General features: G+C 48.8%; 1 protein-coding gene across 1 annotated transcript in view; it reads left to right on the top strand.

The window, feature by feature from the left end:
* LOC147708415 (uncharacterized) overlaps positions 1-17,160 on the top strand; it is a 44,190-nt gene extending 27,030 nt beyond the window's left edge. Inside the window, exons 2-4 of the mRNA XM_086925341.1 lie at positions 13,597-13,698; positions 15,139-15,258; positions 15,823-17,160. Of these exons, the coding sequence (XP_086781467.1) occupies positions 13,597-13,698; positions 15,139-15,258; positions 15,823-16,088 (488 nt within the window). The 3' untranslated portion in view covers positions 16,089-17,160. The remainder of the gene's footprint in view (positions 1-13,596; positions 13,699-15,138; positions 15,259-15,822) is intronic.
* Positions 17,161-18,982: the final 1,822 nt, after the last annotated feature.

Genomic DNA, 18,982 nt, shown 5'->3' with positions numbered 1-18,982 from the left:
ACCCGGTTAAAGTTTTAAAGAGCCTCAGAATCACAAAATGGATGCTGCTGCCACAGACACGAGTCTGACCTCCTGCTGGTGGACGTAACTCCAGCAGGGGAGGCCTGGACAATAGGTTTCCTGTCCAGGGAGGTGCCAGCACCTCCCCAGACAGGATTAAGTGTATTGGGGCAGGGTGGGTTGCATTCAGTGAATGCTTTTGAGACACTGTCTGGGGCACACAAGGTGCTCCATGCATTTCCCTGTTCAAATCGGTTGCTGGGGCACTCAGCCCCAGCTCTGGCGTGCAACTGTACAAAGGGGAGGGGTGTAACCACCCCCTCCCCAGGTCCTCCCATAGGTGGGACCTTAGAGTTAGTCCATCCCCTAAACTTAGTATAAGTATAGAAAGCCAGTCCCTAGGACTTTAGATTACCCTGGACGGAACTCTGAAGACAAAATCTTGGACCTTTGAAATTCCATATCGACTAGAAGACAGAAGAAATCTCCCTTGGGGTCAAGGAGTGACCCTCCTGTTCAAACAGGCACCTAAGAGCATCTTGCCGGTCTGCATTTTCGAGGCTCCCGCCGGATCCCAAAGAATCTGTGACACAGGACACAGACTTCCAGACATCTCCGAGGCTGACATGAGTCCCCAGGGGAGCTGAGACCTGTAGCTGACACGAGAGACGTGGGAACGGAACTCCTGGACATCCTGCAAGTTTGCAACTGCACCTATTTCCCGAAGTTTCCCGAAGTTGTGCATCAGGCTATTTGTTGCCCTTGCTCCGAGCACCTTTTGCACCGAAGCTGAGAGGCCAGCACTCCATGAGTGTCCTGTGAGTCCCCTTTCTTCACTGCAGCTCAAGGCTCCTTTGCGATCTCTAGGCCGTTGGCTAGTGGGTCCCCACGAAGAACAATCCTTTGTTTTTGGGCCTTCCTGGTTGCTCCCTGACTCCCCTCCAAAGGGTGAGTCCCTCAGACCTTGCTGGTCCGCACCAAAGCCAATCTTGTTTTCTTGCATGGGGTGCTGTTGCCAAGGCTGTTGGGTCCAATCCGGATTCTGACACTGCTGCACTCGACATCCTTTGTGGGACAGCTCAAATCCAGTTCCTGGTCATCGTCGATGCCTCCTGGTTCTCGTGGCTGAAGAGTCAAGCTTCACCTATTTCACTTGAAAGCACCGGACATAGGCTGGCATCTTACTGTCCCCATCCTGGTCACTGGCTAGTGACCTAGACTCTGTCCCCTCTTCTTTCAGGTTCTTCAGATCTCCTATCCACCCTTGGATCTCCCCGGACACTTTTCCTCTGGGCGCCTGCAGCACTCCATTGGAGTCAACGACGAAACACGACACCAAAAGACACCTATGCACCCAAACTTCCCTCAATTCGACAGAGGTTGACTTAATGGACAGTGCCCCACCAAGAAGGGGAGCCTTCTCTAACTTCAAGGTCTCTCCAACCCAGCCTAAAATGTATACAAAATCTTACTTCCTAAAAGACATCGGTGCTGCTCTCTACTCTAGCAATGTGGCACTTAAAGGTCTTCAGTCCCCACTTCAACCAGTTCAAACTCTTCACTCGCGACAGTTAACCACAACTCTAATACATACTCAAGTCAGTGAGCCAAGTATATCTCCCATAGCGGATCATACCAACACGTTCTCTAACAACCCAACCCTCCTCCCTCCCGAAGTTGATGCCCCGACTACCACAATGAGTCTGTCTCCATTTCCACCGCTCTCTCCGCAGGAACTTGACTTGCTTTTAAGCAAGATGAGGTCAGGGTCTCCTTTAGACCCTTGTCCTCTCAAAGTTCTCAAGGACTGCAGAGATACCTTGCTGCCTCTGCTTCTGGACATCATGAACAGAGCAATGAAGGATGGTATCTTCCCTTCCCAATGGAAGAGTGCAGTAGTCAAGCCCCTCCTTAAGAAGCCCACATTAGACCCTGGGGTACTTAAAAACTTGTGCCACATTTCTTTGCTCCCTGCACCTGCAAAGATGCTGGAGACCCATCTAAACCAGCATTTGGCTGCGTTTTTGGATTCCTCGGGTCCTCTAGATCAGTCCCAACACGGTTTCAGGAGAGGACATAGCACAGAGTCGGCCCTTACGATAGTGCTTGATAACATCCGCACTGAGGTCGACCAGGGCCATACCTCCCTGCTGATCCTTGTAGACCTGACAGCGGCCTTCGATACCCTGTCCCCCTCGGTTCTTACATCTCGGCTGAGGGAGATAGGGGTAGAGGGCGCGACCCTGAGTTTATTAGCTTCTTTCCTGGATCAGAGGGAGCAGAGGGTCAAGCTGGGAGAATATCTATCTCCTCCCACACCTGTGCAATGTGGGGTTCCACAAGGGTCGGCATTAAGTCTGACCCTGTTTAACATCTATGTGGCCCCACTTGCCAGGCTTGTGAGATCGTTTGGGATGGAGGTAGTCTCCTATGCCGATGATACCCAGATCCTGGTGTCCCTTTCTCACTCGGTGAACGCTCCCATTCGTAATTTTAGAAACTGTATGGAGGCGGTTTCTAAGTGGATGATTCACAATTCACTTAAACTGAATGGGGAGAAGACCGAGATTCTGGTCTTTGGCGGAAATACAAACATCTGGACGGCCGAATGGTGGCCCCCCTTGCTGGGAGTCTGCCCCACACCAACAGATTCTGTGAAGAATCTGGGAGTGATGATCGACCCAGCTCTCTCAATGGCACAGCAGGTTAATAGAACAGTCGCTACTTGCTGGGGCATCATTAAAATTCTTCAGAAAATTAAATATTATTTGTCCCCTCAGGCTCGCAAGCAGGTCGTCGTTGCACTTGTTGCTTCGCGACTTGATTATTGCAACGCCCTGTACGCCGACGCTAATAAAGGTCTGGTGCAGCGCCTTCAGACTGTTCAGAATGCGGCGGCCAAATTTGTACTGGATGCTCCTAGACTCTCCTCTGCCACGGCTGCCAGGAAAAGCTTGCACTGGCTTCCTATTGAGTCCAGATTATTTTTAAGACTCTTTGTTTGACCTATGGGGCGCTTACTGGCAAAGGGGCTGATGGCGTGAGGAAACTGTTGCGCCCATATGCACCGGATAGAGTCCTCCGCTCCTCAACGAAGAGCTTGTTGGTGGTGCCTCGTGTTCGAAGAAGTAAATGGGGCGGGAAGGCGTTTTCAACGGTAGCCCCCAGGTTGTGGAACAGCCTGCCCATAGAAATTAAATCCCAACCGTCGGTCCTGAACTTTCGGAAAGCTCTGAAAACGTGGCTATTCTCAAAGGCGTACCCGTAGTGCTGGTTATCTGGTCATTCTGATTTCTTTTATGTTAGGCGCCTTGATCCCTTCGGGCTTAGTAGCGCAATATAAGACTTATTTCATTTAATTCATTTCAACAGCAATTTAACTCAAAGTGTCATCTTCCACCTTACTCAGCACAACAGCAGCGCCCACACCGGCCACCAGTCGTCCGGACCAAAACATCGGATCCCTGGCGACCGCCGCACACTTAATGGAGCCTTTAAAGGGTCACCTAGGGAACAAGCTAACTCAGCCATCGGCAGACCAGGCTTCAGACAGTTCAGCTAGTTGAGTAATAGCAACGACCCCGCCCCCAGCAGAAGGGGAATGTCAGCAAGTGCATGCTACAACAGTTCTAACAGGAACGTGCCTGTTGACGCCTACGGAAAAGAGCAATCAGAATAACCAATTGCTGACAGCTACCCCAAGCCCTTCAGTGGAAGAGACAAGCAGGTCGCATTCTCCACCGGCACCTCATGGAAAATGTACATGTAGCCTGTATCCAACTACCACCGCCAACTTTACTGACACTGTCACTTTGGATCTTAGCCATACTAGTGTCAACATGCTGCCTCCTACAGCTAACACTAACACTAACGATTCCAAGCAGGAAGAAGGAAGGGCGGCTTTATACTATCAGAGCACTCAAGAATGGGAGGACATGCTAGCAGCCTACTCTCCAGAATGTCATATGAGCATATCCCCAGCAAGATGACTCCAACCCTGACAGGCAGGCCCTAAAGGACAAAGGGGAGCTAAAGCACAAGATGGGTCAATAACACAAGATGGAAGTGCCTGGGCCTCCATCTTAAACAACATGCAACTGTCGGTGGAGGCACTACAATACCAGTCTGACAAGATGGACATACAGCTCTCTCTATTAAATACTCTGGCTGTGTTCACAGCAGGCATAGATGAAAAGCTGGGGGATCTCAACGGTCTAATCAGAAGAGCACAGAAGGAGGCATACCTCCGATGCGGCTGCAGTCAAATTGTGGACAAACTAGCGACCCTTCCATCAATGCTTACCATGGTGCTCAATGAGTTGAAGAATACATCATCATCCATCCCTGTTCGCTCCCCATCTGGCAGCCCGACCTTTGAACCCTCAGCTCTTGGAAGCAAGGAAGGAGGATCGGGTAATTCAACTAATCAGAACATTAAAGGCAGTGACTATCACAATCAGCAAAAAGAGGGATCTCCACGCATAGAGAATGTTTCAAGAAAGTTCAAGCTGACCCAGACATTACCCAGGTTAATGCCAAACAAAGCCGCCTGCAGAAAAGGAAGGGACTGAATCAAAAATGACTTCTTCTTAATCAAGCAGCTACCTACTAAATCTTCAGCAAACAGTGCTCCAAATTAGAGACTGACCCCAAAGAGTGGGGCAAGTAAAATACAGCAATACAGCTCCAGCTCAAACTAGTATCCCTCAAAATACAGTAGCACCTCCCGGCCTTTCTAACATCGAAAGGCCTGTAGCCGATATAGTATGCGGGAACTCGTCACAGGCAATGATGGCTTTCCATAGAGGAAGTGCTAACATTGACCCAAGTGTAGCTCTCTTATCAGTATTACAAATGCCATTAAACAATGCAACTCGGCCTGATGGACAAAGAGAATCTCAAATAATTACCGACCCTGTAATAGAAGAAAATAGGGTGTCTAGAATGGACACAACCTGGCAAACCATCACTAATCATCACATCAATAAAGATCAAATAAACAACTGCACAAACTACAATATTCAAAAACCTGCACCACCAAGAAACTGAAAACAAATATGGAAGGCCCCAGATCAGTTACTTCAGGGCTCTTTCCCCTTGCAGGATCTGAGGTGACCCAGCGAACTAACGCGAACAACAAACATTGTAACCAATTACAGCCCCCTAAAGAGGTTGAGTTACAGCAACCGACGGAGGACGTACAACTTAATAACCAACATGACCTCGCATTGCATGCTGGAGAAACCACAAACCAAGTGCAGGCCTCGAAAAGATTGCCAATCAACTCGAGCCTTACATTGCTCAAACCTGAGTATACTTCAAAGGGGCACCAGGATATACTGAATAGCAATCATATTTTGAAACTATTAAGGGTAATTCCCAACCTAGCAGATCTGAATACAACTGACCGTCTTGCAATAGAGTTTCGTACACCCGAAAATCCAGCAATGCCTGAGGCAACGCGGGCTTCGTGGAAAACAGTTGCTATCGCTCAAAGAGTATTAAGCGAGCACCACACCTTTGAAGCTTGGGGAATCAAGGTTACTTCTTACCAAAATCCAGCCTATCCAGCGCCTCTGCTAAACATCAGTCCAAGGCCCGGCTCCAATCAACGCCCAAGGTCCCCAACCTCCATTCTTAGAGAGGCACTGGGATCTTCTCCTCAACAAAGGCCTCTCTTCCAGGGTCCTGACCACACGTTCTTTCGGGAAGAAGCAGTACCTGGAGATAGCCTCCGGTATGCTAAGCCAATTACAAGAACTTTAACCCTTTTTCCAGCAACTCAATGACATCACAGCCAAATAGACATAGGTAACAGTCCACAAAAAGAAACAGAGATTCGCCTCTGTTGAACATCAATGGCTTAGCTTCAAAAGCTTCTGACCCAGACTTCCTGCAATACTTCAATATGTTTGATATAATTCTGTTGCAGGAAACATGGCTGACAGAACCATTACATATACATGGGTTCCATTGCTTTGCCGTACCAGCTACAAAAGGTGAGAATACTGGTCATTGCTCAGGTGGGCTGGCAACCTATATATCGACAACTACCATATCTACAGCAGTTGTAGGCGGCCCCGGAACAGAGGTTGCTTTATCAATTAAATCCACTTTCTCCTTGGCGGGGGCACAAAATGAAGTAATGATCATTAACGCATATATCCACCCAATACATTTAGTAACCGATTCGGCGAAGCTATTTAGCCAAATAATTACCTACATAGGCGGTACTGAATCACCAAACATTATTCTGTCGGGGGACCTGAATCAATACTTACTGGGATTGTCAAATGAAAACGAAGCAAGACTTCAATCTTCAAATTGCAATATACCAACAAAAGGCGACTTCATCCACGGGAAAACCAACAAGATAAACCGAGGTCTTTCCGAAGATTTAGAGCACTAACCTCAGGGCCCTCAATTGAAGATTTGCAGGTGATATTCCTCTATTAGCCAGTTACTATACTGCAACAACCTCCTCGATTTTGGATTACACCTTTGCCGGTCTCTCGCTGTTCTCATACATAACTGGCTTTAGAATGGGGGACAAGGAGGACAGCGATCATCGCCCACAAGAAATATCTTTAGCTGCAATAGCTCATTCTGGCATGCAGTCGACCCCATTCTGGGGCTCCAACTACACATAGACTATAAGAGAATTAAATTTACGGCAGATAACATCGAGTCCTTGTCAGATTCGGCATTGAATCTTATACTCTCATACCGATCAATACGGATTACATACAAATCTGGGAATGTTTTACAACGATTCTCTGAGAACTATTTGCGTCGCAAATAAAAATGAAGCACCCTCTGCTACTCGAGCAAGCGCAAAGACTAACTACAGCACAAGACGCGCAAATCAAAAACCTCAAAAGAACTATAAATGGTTTGATAAGATCCTTGCGTCATGATCCTGGGAACTTCTTGCTTCTCTCCTCTCTACGACAGCAAAGAACTAACCTAAATAAGTTGAAATGGGGCATAAAAAATAACCTCGAAGACGATATTTGGGTTAAACTCCTCCATAACATAAAACAAAACGATAGAGCACGTTTCTGGAAAACGGTAAATACAATCATCAACCCTCATCACACATATTAGAGGAAACCTAAATACCTACTTCAACTACCAAACAGTGGGCTCCTCACACTTGGACCAAAACGGGGCAGCTCTGACTGACAGTTACGCGGTTAATCAAACAAACGAAAGAGTTCCACACAAATCCTCAGACTTAAATCAACTCCTGGAGGAAATGACAGACGCCGCAGAGCATCTACTAATCAAGCAGCAGATCACAAAGGGAAGAAAGAAAGGGGCGCCGGACCCAAATGGAATCCCACCCGCTCTGTTCAAACAGAGGGCTGCAGAATGGGCAACAAGACTTCACCCATATTTTTGGAAGTGAGACTACGGGGTGTCATCCCTGATTCATGGAAAAGCTCCACGATTGGTCTCATCCACTATAGTGAGGACAAGGCTTCACCTGGTAATTATCGGTTAGTGGCACAAATCCATAACAAGGCCTAATATTTTGCGGGTACGCTGATGGAAGAGCTTACAGCTTGGGCAGACAACAATGACATAATTCCATTAAACCAGACAGGCTTCCGCAAGAAAACAGGCACAACAATGAACATCTTGACATTATCTCTGCTTATAGACGCAGCAGTCTTGAAGAAAATGCAGCTGCACTTTTGTTTTATCGATTTTAGTGCCGCCTTCGATAACGTGGACAGGTCTAGACTGTGGGCAAAGCTAACCAGCTGGGGTATCCCAAATGCCCTTTTAAAAATGCTTACGCTCCTACATACAGATACCTGGGTACAGGCGTTACTAGGTACAGGGACGCATCTGACAGGAATAGTAAAAACAACAAAGGGCCTTAAACAGGGCTGCGTGGTGGCACCTATGTTATTTAATGTATTCATGGCAGATCTACCACAGTTACTCACACCAGCAATTCTCACTCACCCAGGATGGGGGCCACTATTCTGTCCAATCTCCTTTACGCCTACAACGTAATTTTGCTCAGCCACACCGTAGTTGGCTTGTAACATCTTCTCAACAGAATGCAGGATTATGCTGAAGAAAACAATCTGTCAATTAACCTAAAGAAAACTAGGACTATGTCAATTAACAGCAAAAGGAAGGAAGTGGGACGCTAGCATCTGGGCGGCACACAAATAGATTCATCAGGAGCCTACAAGTACCTAGGTGTCTACATAGACAAAGTATGATCCTTTGCTCGACAGCCAGAAGAGATTAAAAGTAGGGGTGGGCGGAATTTGCGTAGTCGCATTACGGAAATCTCAGGCAAATTGTAAGAAATCTCCGCGAGCACACAGACACTCAGCGAAGGCGTGGAGTTGCTTGTCCTGCCCGTTCGCAATGTTTTTTTTCGCAGGAAAATATATCGCTAACTTGCCCATGCAGTCGCTAATGGGCGCGCCCATCTTGTTTTTCACTTGTCCTGCCCATTCGCAATGGTTATTTCCTGTTCCGGGTCGCGTATTGCATGCTCGTGCCATATTGCATGCTCCTGCCCGTTCGCGATAAGTATTTCCTGTTCGGGAACGTGTATTGCGTGTTCACGTTGCTTTTTGCGTGCTCGGGGGGAAATATATCGCAAATTTGCCCATGCGGTCGCAATGGGCACGACCATCTTGTTTTTCACTCTATTGCTATGGTTCTGGGCCTGATTTTCAATCCACCCTCTATCTTTTCAATCCTTTGTTTCTGGAAACTTTTTTGGGATCTGTTTTATTTATTATCTATCTCTCTATTTTCCTGATTCTATATTTAGAGTTTTGTTCTTCTTTTTGTGTGTTTTTACTACTTTTTCACTCTTTTTCTATTGCCTGCTTTTTTCATTTCTTTTACTTACTTACTCACTTTTTTTATTCCTACCTTTTCTTTTCCGCCCCCGCCAACCCAGAACCATGGCAAAGGGACACAGGGTTCGAAGCCGTAGCCAGAGCTGCGACTGCCTTCCTTGCGGAAGGCGGCACCAACACAAAGTGCAACCACGGGCCTTACTTGGTGAGGCAGAGGTGGCCGCACTATTTTTTTTTTAGCAGCGCCACCTCCCCTTAACCCTAGCAGCAGGCGACAGGCCTGGGTCCAGGTACGAGCTCCGGGAGCGTCGGTAGTGGTGGGGAAAGGTGCGCCGGGCAGTGTTTCCCTGCTCTTGTGTTCGGTGCACCAATAACCAGCTCAGACACCGGTGGTCTGATATTCTGGACCGGGAGCAGGACCTGCTCGGAGTGGAGGTCCCGGGGCTTGATGTGTATCTATTTAATATGACTACTTTGTGTTCTTCTGCTCTATGTTATATATTGCAAATATATATTTTTTTCCGACCGGCAAGAATGCTGCTGCTTACATTGCAGGTAAATTATGTTTAAAAATCTTTTGTGATTTTTATGACACAGGTGCTCAGCGCTACTAATCTTACTTGTTTGCAACTTTGCGCTCGCTTGGCCTGATTATGTAAGAGTTTACTTTAGAGAACTTAAGTTAGGTAATGCTAGAGAGACTCTAGTCCTTTCTTCGTCCTCCTGCCACTAAGAAGAGATAGTGGTGGATTGATAGGTTTAGTTACTTATTAGTATTAGTTGGTAATTTTTAAGTGGTCTGCGTGACGCATCCTCTGTCACGTCACGTGCTGCTGAGTGCTGCTTACCCCAGTCCTTAGTAAAACCTTTTGTAGTTTGTTTAGTTAGTTTTAATAGGCTTATCATCACTAGCAGAACATCAGCAGCAACCAGCCAACAATTTGGTGTATGCAAAAATCAATCAATCAATCAAAGACATTTATAAAGCGCACTACTCACCCGGAGGGTCTCAAGGCGCATGGGGGGGGGGGGGGGGGCGCTGCTGCTCGAACAGCCAGGTCTTGAGCTTCTTCCTGAAGGAGAGGTGGTCTTGGGTCAGGCGCAGGTCGGTCGGGAGGGAGTTCCAGGTCTTGGCGGCCAGGTAGGAGAAGGACCTTCCTCCTGTTGTCGCTCTTCGGGTGCGGGGGACGGCGGCGAGGGCGTGGCTGGTTGATCGGAGATGGCGTTTGGGAGCGTAGAAGTTGAGGCGGTTGTTGAGGTAGCTCGGGCCTTGGTCGTGTAGGGCTTTTTGTGCGTGGGTGAGGAGGCGGAAGGTGATTCTCTTGTTGACGGGGAGCCAGTGCAGGTCTCTCAGGTGTCCGGAGATGTGGCTGCGTCGGGGGATGTCGAGGATGAGTCTGGCTGAGGCGTTCTGGATCCGCTGGAGTCTCTTCTGGAGCTTGGCGGTGGTTCCTGCGTAGAGGGCGTTGCCGTAGTCCAGACGGCTGGTCACGAGGGCCTGGGTGACCGTCTTCCTGGTCTCGGTGGGGATCCACCGGAAGATCTTCCGTAGCATGCGCAGGATGTTGAAGCACGACGAGGAGACGGCGTTGACTTGTCTGGTCATGGAGAGGGAGGAGTCCAGGATGAAGCCTAGGTTGCGTGCGTGGTCTGTCGGTTTGGGTGCGGTGCCCAGGGCGGGGGGCCACCAGGAGTTGTCCCAGGCGGAGGGCGAGGAGCCCAGGATGAGGACTTCCGTCTTGTCAGAGTTCAGTTTCAGGTGGCTGGTCGTCATCCACTCGGCTACGTCTTTCATCCCTTCGTGAGAGGATCAGCTGGGTGTCGTCAGCGTAGGAGATGATGTTGAGGTTGTGTTGGCGTGCGATGGCCGCGAGGGGGCTCATGTAGACGTTGAAGAGGGTGGGGCTGAGCGAGGATCCTTGAGGGACGCCGCAGATGACTTCGGTGGCCTCTGACTTGTACGGTGGTAGGCGGACTCTCTGTGTTCTTCTGTCGAGGAAGGAGATGATCCATTCCAGTGCCTTCTCCTGGACTCCGACGTTGCTGAGGTGCTGCACTAGGGTGCGGTGGCAGACAGTGTCGAATGCCGCGGAGAGGTCTAGGAGGATGAGGGCCGCTGTTTCTCCGTTGTCCAGCAGGGCTCGGATGTCATCGGTGGCAGCGATGAGGGCGGTCTCGGTGCTGTGGTTGGCTCGGAAGCCAGACTGTGAGGGGTCGAGGGATCCATTCGTCTCGAGGAAGGCGGCCAGCTGTTTGTTGACGGTCTTCTCGATGACTTTGGCTGGAAACGGGAGGAGCGAGATGGGGCGGTAATTCTTGAGTTCGGTGGGGTCCGATGTTGGTTTCTTTAGTAGAGCGCTGAGTTCGGCGTGCTTCCAGCTCTCAGGGAAGGTGGCGGTGTCGAAGGAGGTGTTGATGATGTCCCGCAGGTGGGGTGCGATGACAGCGTCGGCCTTGTTGAAGACGTGGTGAGGGCAGGGGTCGGTCGGAGATCCGGAGTGGATAGAGTTCATAGTGCGGATGGTGTCTTCTGTGTTGATCGGGGTCCAGGCGCTGAGGGTGGTGGTGGGAGGCGTTGGTGCGGTCGTGGGGAGCGTTGTGTGTGTGCTGAAGCTGTTGTGTATGTCAGCGATCTTGTTGTGGAAGTAGGAGGCGAGGGAGTTGCAGAGGTCTTGCGATGGGGTGATGTCGTTGTTTCCGGCGTTGGGGTTGGAGAGCTCTTTCACGATGTTGAAGAGTTCCTTGCAGTTGTGTGCGTTGTTGTCCAGCCGGTCCTTGAATGCTGTTTTCTTGGTGGCGTGGATCAGTTGATGGTGCTTCCGGGTGGCGAGCTTGAGGGTGGTCATGTTGTCCGGTGTTGGCTCCCTTCTCCAGGCTTTCTCGAGGGCTCGGCAGTTCTTCTTGGAGCTCTTGAGTTCGTCGGTGAACCATGGGGCCTTCTTGCTGCCGGGTCTGCTGGGCGGGGTCCTCAGTGGGGCGAGTTCATCCGCGCAGTTGTTGATCCACTTCGTGAGGTTGTCGGCAGCCTGGCTGGGGTTCGCTGAGCTGGCGGGAGGGTGCTGGCTCAGGGAAGCGGCGAGCTGGTCGGCTGTGATCTTGTTCCAGCTTCTTCGAGCGACCTGTTGCTGGTGGTGGTGGGTCGTGTTCTTTTTGAAGCTGAAGTGGACGCAGCTGTGGTCCGTCCAGTGGCGTGGCTGAAGGCGATGTCTTTGCTGGATGAGAAGACGGCGTTGAGTGTGTGTCCGGCGAGGTGGGTGGGGGTGGACACCAGCTGCTTGAGTCCGAGGTTGGCGAGGTTGTCAAGCAGGGTGGTGGTGTTGCGGTCGTTGTTGTTCTCCAGGTGGAAGTTGAGGTCCCCGAGGAGGATGTAGTCAGCGGAGGGGAGGGCGTGCGGGCTGATGAAGTCTGCGATGTCTTCGCTGAATGGTGTGCGTGGTCCCGGTGGTCGGTAGATCAGGGTGCCTCTGAGGGTGGTCTTGGGGTCGGTGTGGATCTGGAAGTGTAGGTGTTCGGCGGTTGTCAGGGTGTCGTCGGTGTTGGTCGTGATGCGGATGGTGTTCCTGTGGATGATGGCGATGCCTCCTCCTCTGGTCTGGTTGGCGCGGTCCCTCCGGATGATCTTGTATCCCTCTGGGATAGCGATGGCGATGTCGGGCGCTGAGGAGGCGTTCATCCAGGTTTCCGTGAGGAAGGCAACGTCAGGAGCTGTGGTGTCGAGAAGGTTCCAGAGTTCGATGGCGTGTCTGTGGACGGAGCGGGTGTTGAGCAGGATGCACTTGAGGTGGTTGCTGCTGGTGTTCGGCTTGGCGGGTGCTGGTGCAGGGCAGGTCCGGATGCAGGTGAACTTGCAGGCGTGGCAGCTGAAGGGTCCGTGGGTGCGTCTCGGGGTGGCTCGGTAGCATCCCGGGATTCAGCCGGTGTTGAGTGCGTTGAGGGTGGCGGCGTTGTAGGTCCGGCGGGAGGGCGGGCATCTGCGGGGGCCAGGGGGTCTTGCGCTGGGCGCGGTCCAGGCGCGGACGGGCGCAGACGGGCTTACCTTTGGCGCACCTTCGGCGCTCAATCGGTGCTCCCGCTGCGCGCGTCCGCTGCGCGGTCGCTGAGGGGGCGTCATAAGTGAGGAGCCTGGGAGGGCGGGTCAGCTGGGTGGCGGGTTCGGCGAATGGGATGGAGGTGGGCGGGGCCGCAGGGAGTCAGCTGCGGGAGCTTTGGGCGGCGGCCTCAGCCCGGGGGCAGGCGAGACAGGCGAGGCGGCAGGAGGTGAGATCCAGGCGGCCCAGCGGCGGCTGGGTCGCTCTAGTGCTGGAGGAGGTCGCGGGAGGTGTGGGAGGCGGGAGGGGTGGTCCGGGCGGCCCAGCGGCGGCTGGGTCGCAGAGGGTGCTGGCAGGCGAGCGGGCACTGGAACTGGCAGGCAGCTGGAGCAGCGGCTGGCAGGAGGGGTGACCTGGCCTTGACAAAGGCCAAAAAATGTATGCATGTGTCCTCCATCTATGCATTTTAGAGGACTAAAATAAATGGAAATGCAGACTTAGTTAACAATTGGCCCGTCTGGAGTAGGTGGGCTAGGTCAGATGGTACTTAGGCTTACTAGACGGTCTGTGAATCTCGCAATACTACTAGTCGATCAGATTAGAAAGGGTCAATTTTAATGCAATTGTTGTTCACAAAAATGTTTTTTGAGCGCATTTTAAATTATTTTATTTGTTTAACACCAAACATTAATGTTTGTCTCTTTCTTTATTAAATCTTACATGATCAGTACCCAGGGGCAAGGAGACGGAGTCCGAGTCGGCGGAACCAGACCAACATGCCTCCCAGGGCAAGGACCATTCCTCTACCGAGGGATCTGCTGCTGGCCCCAGTAAGTCCTCCAGTGGTTAAAATTAATAATTATATTTCTCTAACTTTGCCTGCACCTTATTTTTTCCGAATTATTATTTCAGTTAACTAATTCTATTTTTTACAAATTCTTTTTCGATCTAGACTATCTGTTTCTAAATTCTTGTTATCCCTGCCTCTAACTACCTCTGCTATGACTCTCTGTACTACTACTATTAGTCTGTCTGTAGCTAAGCTTGCCCAGTTGGCCACTCTTTATTTAAAAGGTTTTAAATAAAACTCAGATTTACCAAAACCACTAGCCATTGAGTCTAGTCCTTTGGGTTGTCCTCTTCTACTACTTCTAGTCTTCTTAATCTTGAGGCTTTTTGTCAATTCCCACCAACAAAATGCCCAACCAGATTTTACTATTTTTGATAGGATAGGACATACTATTACTGTTGTAGGGATTCCTCACACACAGAACTTTGCACAAGAAAATAGGACGTTGGAGATAAGAGGTTGGACCTTCTTCACACCTCAAACAGAACCCACCACAATCCCCTGACCGACTAGTTATAGTGTCTCATTACTATTCGCTTTCAGAACCCCCCCAAGATACCCAATGAGTAGACAACCCAGAACATAACACTCTCGACCTCTCAGTCGCGGAAGCAATGCACACCCTTTCGCTCACTCACTTGTGTAAGTCCACACCAAATACCATCAAGTCTATATAAGTTCAAAAGGTTTATTTTCAACTGACAAGCTCTGTAAGTTGTTCTATAATGCAGCACCAATAGCAAAATGCCTAAGATTAAAACAATAAACATTGTTACACTTAGTTATACTTACAACTACAAGTTCATAGAAGACAAAAAGCAAAATCATGATAACTGAACAGTGGTGGAAGAACCACCCCTGCTTTGGTAGGAATATAGTTTTTATAAAAATATAAATGAAGATCTCTGAGCGAATTCTGGGGACCCCTCACCTTAGAAGAACCTAGTACTGGTTACATCATAAGCTCTGCAAAGCTCTGGTTCGTAGAAGGCAATATTCCGTTATGAGTAAAATAGTGTGCATTAGTATATTGCAAGCATTTCTCAGTCATGCCATAAGCAATATGGAGTAACACCAGAACTCCATAACAAAGTAGCTTGTTTTTCGACCTTGTACACAGCGCTCAGACAGTAGCATGTATGAACTCATGTGAGCTCAAAGCCGGCGTCTTACACAACAAGCTGCGAGGTAACATGCACAAAAATAAAAGACACAAAGCTAAAATGGTTGCATGGCTCGGGCTAACTAAGCAAAGACTAGAATGAACCTAGGGACCATATAACACTACTAGTTTCTACTCTACTACCTGATGTGTACTAGTGAATGATATTTTGTTGTTTTCACTTTTTTTTCAATCTTGCTAGTGAAAAAAGGGGGTAGGTGTATATGGCATCTAAAAAATGTGTAATGTTTTTTCTAGGCGTACTACCGACCACCAGTGCCGGGGCCAGCAGCGAAGGTGACGTGGCTGCTGAGAGAGGAGATGCAGCAGTTGCAGGAGGAGCTGCTGGGGTTGAGCCAGCAGCAGCGGCGGGCGGTGGTAAGTTATATTCCTAATCCTTAGTTATTGACATTACACTCACTTCAAGGGTGTACTGTATACTGCACTGTTGAGACCTATTAAGTAAGAAGTTGTTGTGAACGGTTGAAGAAGACACCCTTTACTTAGCATTAGCAAAAACATTAGCAGCAGGAGTATGGAGTAACCAATGGCCTCTTCCATCTGACTTCAACTCAGCTGTGAAAGTTTTATGGAGAAGACTAAAAGTCAGATCAGATGACCTTGATGGATGGGTTGAACAAAAGGGGAAAGAAAGGTGGAAGGAGGAAGGACGGGCGAGATTTAATATGTATGACAGGTAGAGAAGGATACGTGGGATGCATGCAGGCATAGGTGGCTGATAGGAATCAGATGCTTGGGTGGTTGAATGCCTGAAACTTCCACAAATGTTAGAGCCCAAGGAAGTGGGAGGATAGATACATACCACAAATGTTATGTACTGTGCTTGCTAGTGCTACTAATCACTATGTGTAGAATGAATTTCTCTTACTGCTTTGCTAAGAGTATATTTTACTATAGTCTTGTTTTTTCTTCTTGATATAGCTACTCCTTCCAAAGGGAAACCAGACCGGGAGGAGTTGGCAGCCAAGGCCCGGTGCCGGAAGCTGGAGGTCATACAAATGGAATACTGGCCGCTGGTGGTTCTGGCAGAGGAGGAGGAGGCGGCAGCGGCAGCAGCTACAGCCTCCTCCAATGCCCAGGGCCCCAGCCACCCCCCTCCAGTGTTACAGCACCACCATCTGGCAGCCGCCCGCCGCCACACTTCATTTAGCAGTGCTCCCCCCCGTGGATGCAATGCCGCGCATTGAAGCGCCGCATGGCCCACCTAGAGGAGCATATTTGTGTCCTGAAGAGGCGAGCCCGTCGATGAACAGACCCTATTGATTGCCCCTTTTTAGGTCTCGCCTATGCAGCACGCATGCGTTGCATAGGAGACCTTTAGCCGTTGTACATCTCGGCGCGTCACAAACACTAGTATGTGCTTCGGAAAAAGAACAGACTGCTCTCCCAGCGCGCACACCACTAGCAGGCTCACCTCCTCCTCCCCCTCTCAATTAATGTTCGCGCATGTCTTGGCCCCCACTCTGCTTCTCAGTCCTTTTGGCTTCCCTCTGCCATCACCGCCTCGCTCAGCATCCTTCCTCCCAATCTCTTGCTCCCTCCTTCCTCTCACCTCACTGTACCCTTTCTCTCCCCAGCCCTTCCTCTCTGCCCACACTTCCTATGCTCGCGGGGTGCCGAGGCTTCCATCTCCCCCTATCCACCCCCCCCACTTCCCCCGCCCCTTTCCTTCTGTGTTCTCCCTGCCCCAACTCACTCCTCGATGTCTGTCATTGCCTCCCTAATGCCAGGGTGCTCTCTATTTCCTATTTGTCCTCCTCACGCTTCACAAGCCTCTCCCACGCGGCACGCCTCTCCCCTCCCCTGTTTCTGTAGTGCTGTGTGTCACTGCCTTTCCACTGGTCTCTCTCCGTGTATTTTTCACCCTTGGCCTCCTCCCTCCGTACAATTCCCTGTCAGTTCCCTCCCACCCTATCTTCCCTGCAAAAACAATGGGCAGAAAACAATGTTTAATACACTTTTTCAGACGTGTGGTTAACCCAAAATGTTAAGCAGTTTACAAGTATCTTCTTGTTAGTGTATAATCGCACTAAACATCAGTCAACTCCACATTATTTTAACAGCGAATCTATTTGCTCATCTCATTAGGTATTTCAAAACCTCCTCCTCAGCATAGGTTATATGATGATTCATTAAATGTGACAACCTCGGAGAGGCACAGTGCGCTTTTGACCTTTTTTCTGTTTTGTGTGACATTTCCAAAGGTTTCAGTACTCTTTCAACTAATGGAAAGTTGCCAACAGGATTTAAATAAAGAGGATTATAAAAAAGGAACACTGATAACTGCTGTCAGGTGATTGTAAACATTACTACTAAAATAACACGAAAATTGTAAGATGCCAAATGCCTGTCTGGGTGTTAAAGTTGCTTTGATAATGCAATGCAACACTTACGAAGGCGCTTCAAACACTTTACAGTTATTCTCATCACATGCTTCCAAAGTCATGTGCTCACCCAGTAGCACATTTCCAATTAGCGGTTTTCATTACCTTTGCTCAATCTGTCATGTTTCTAATTAGCCATATGCTCAGGTTTCATCTTTTCAAACCTTCGCTCTAAAGTATATAACAAGCATTTGCAATGCAATAGGTCTCGCATTACGCAAGTTTGAGCTATTGCCATTATAAATGACAATGCCTTTTATTTATTTATGTTTTAAAAACCAAAACATAAATAAAAGGTATTGTCATTTACAATGGCAATAACTCAAACTTGTGTAAATGTGAGACCTATTGCATTGCAAATGCTTGTTTATTGCTTCTTTTGGTGGGGGGGGATCGGGCGTTGGAATTTTCACTTTATTTGGACAATTGGGCATTTAATTTGTTGGACTTTTTCAATCCGGACATTGGTTGGAGTTAGGGAGAGGGGTGGGTCAGGTGTTGTTGCGGGATTTTTTACATAGTTTATTTTTGTTAGGGGGTTAAATTATATATTTATATTTTACATACAATGTTGTTAATGTTTTGTGGATGGGGTTACTGTTTTACGTCACACTGTTTCCATGCTGGTGCTGGGCCACAGGAAGTGTTTGATTTAAATAATTGGCTGACTTTGTAAGACACAAACAGATAGATGCGGTACTCCTCGATGAGGGGCATATTAGCAAAACCCTCGTTAAAATTATCGCTGTTTTAGCAGCAGGAAACTGCCGCTAAAACGGCGATAATGGGCTTGCTAATATGCGTTATAGGATTCCAATAGAAGCCCAGGTTAGATGCCGAGGACATCTAACCTGGGCTTCAATTGGAATTCTATAACGCATATTAGCAAGCCCATTATCGCCGTTTTAGCGGCAGTTTCCTGCCGCTAAAACTGCGATAATTTTAACGAGGCTCTTGCTAATATGCCCCTGAGTGACTTGTCCTACTAGTACTGTCAGTCTCTCCTTCTAGTCTATGCATTCTGCAACTGGACTCAAAGGGGTGTGTGAAATTGAATTAATGAAAAAAAAATCCATTATTAATTATGCCTCCCCAAACTTCTTCTCTTACCTGTGCTTGATGTTTAACTTAGGCACAGCGATGGCTGCATGGTGATGATGGTTTTCTTTCCCAACATGCCATGGTTGTGGTGGTAGTAGTAGTAGACACTGGCAGTGGCATTTGCAAAAAAAGAAAATGAGCCAGTCAGTCGCCTGAGAGAGACTGTGGGAGGAGTAGTAGAACGAAGTACAGTACAGAACTTACTGACAAACAATAATATGCCAAAATACAATAAAACATAATGGTGGCATGGATAGCCTAGTACATAGAGTTACAAACTTTAGTTGTGTCGAGTCACTCGACTAGGCCTACAGTACATTCCACACAAGCGTAACCGTTAGTGCTGTGTAGGAGGATGACAACAAATCCAATCGATGCCGGCAATTAATGCTGATGGATTATGTGTCTGTGGTAAAAAAATTACCTTGAAAATATACTGCTCATGGGTGGGCACTGGGCAAGCAGAAGAAGATCCTCGCCCTGCCTTGAAATTGAATTAGTGTTGCTTTTTCCACATCCGCCCCAGAAAGTGTGTGATAAATTATTGGTGTACATTTCATTTAGTCACACCTCAATAAGTCACACAGCCAGGGGGA

Source organism: Lissotriton vulgaris, chromosome 6 (assembly GCF_964263255.1).
Source record: "Lissotriton vulgaris chromosome 6, aLisVul1.2, whole genome shotgun sequence".
NCBI classification, from domain to species: domain Eukaryota; kingdom Metazoa; phylum Chordata; class Amphibia; order Caudata; family Salamandridae; genus Lissotriton; species Lissotriton vulgaris.
The sequence above is the reverse complement of the archived record's forward strand: the minus strand, read 5'-3'. Positions and strand labels throughout refer to the sequence as shown.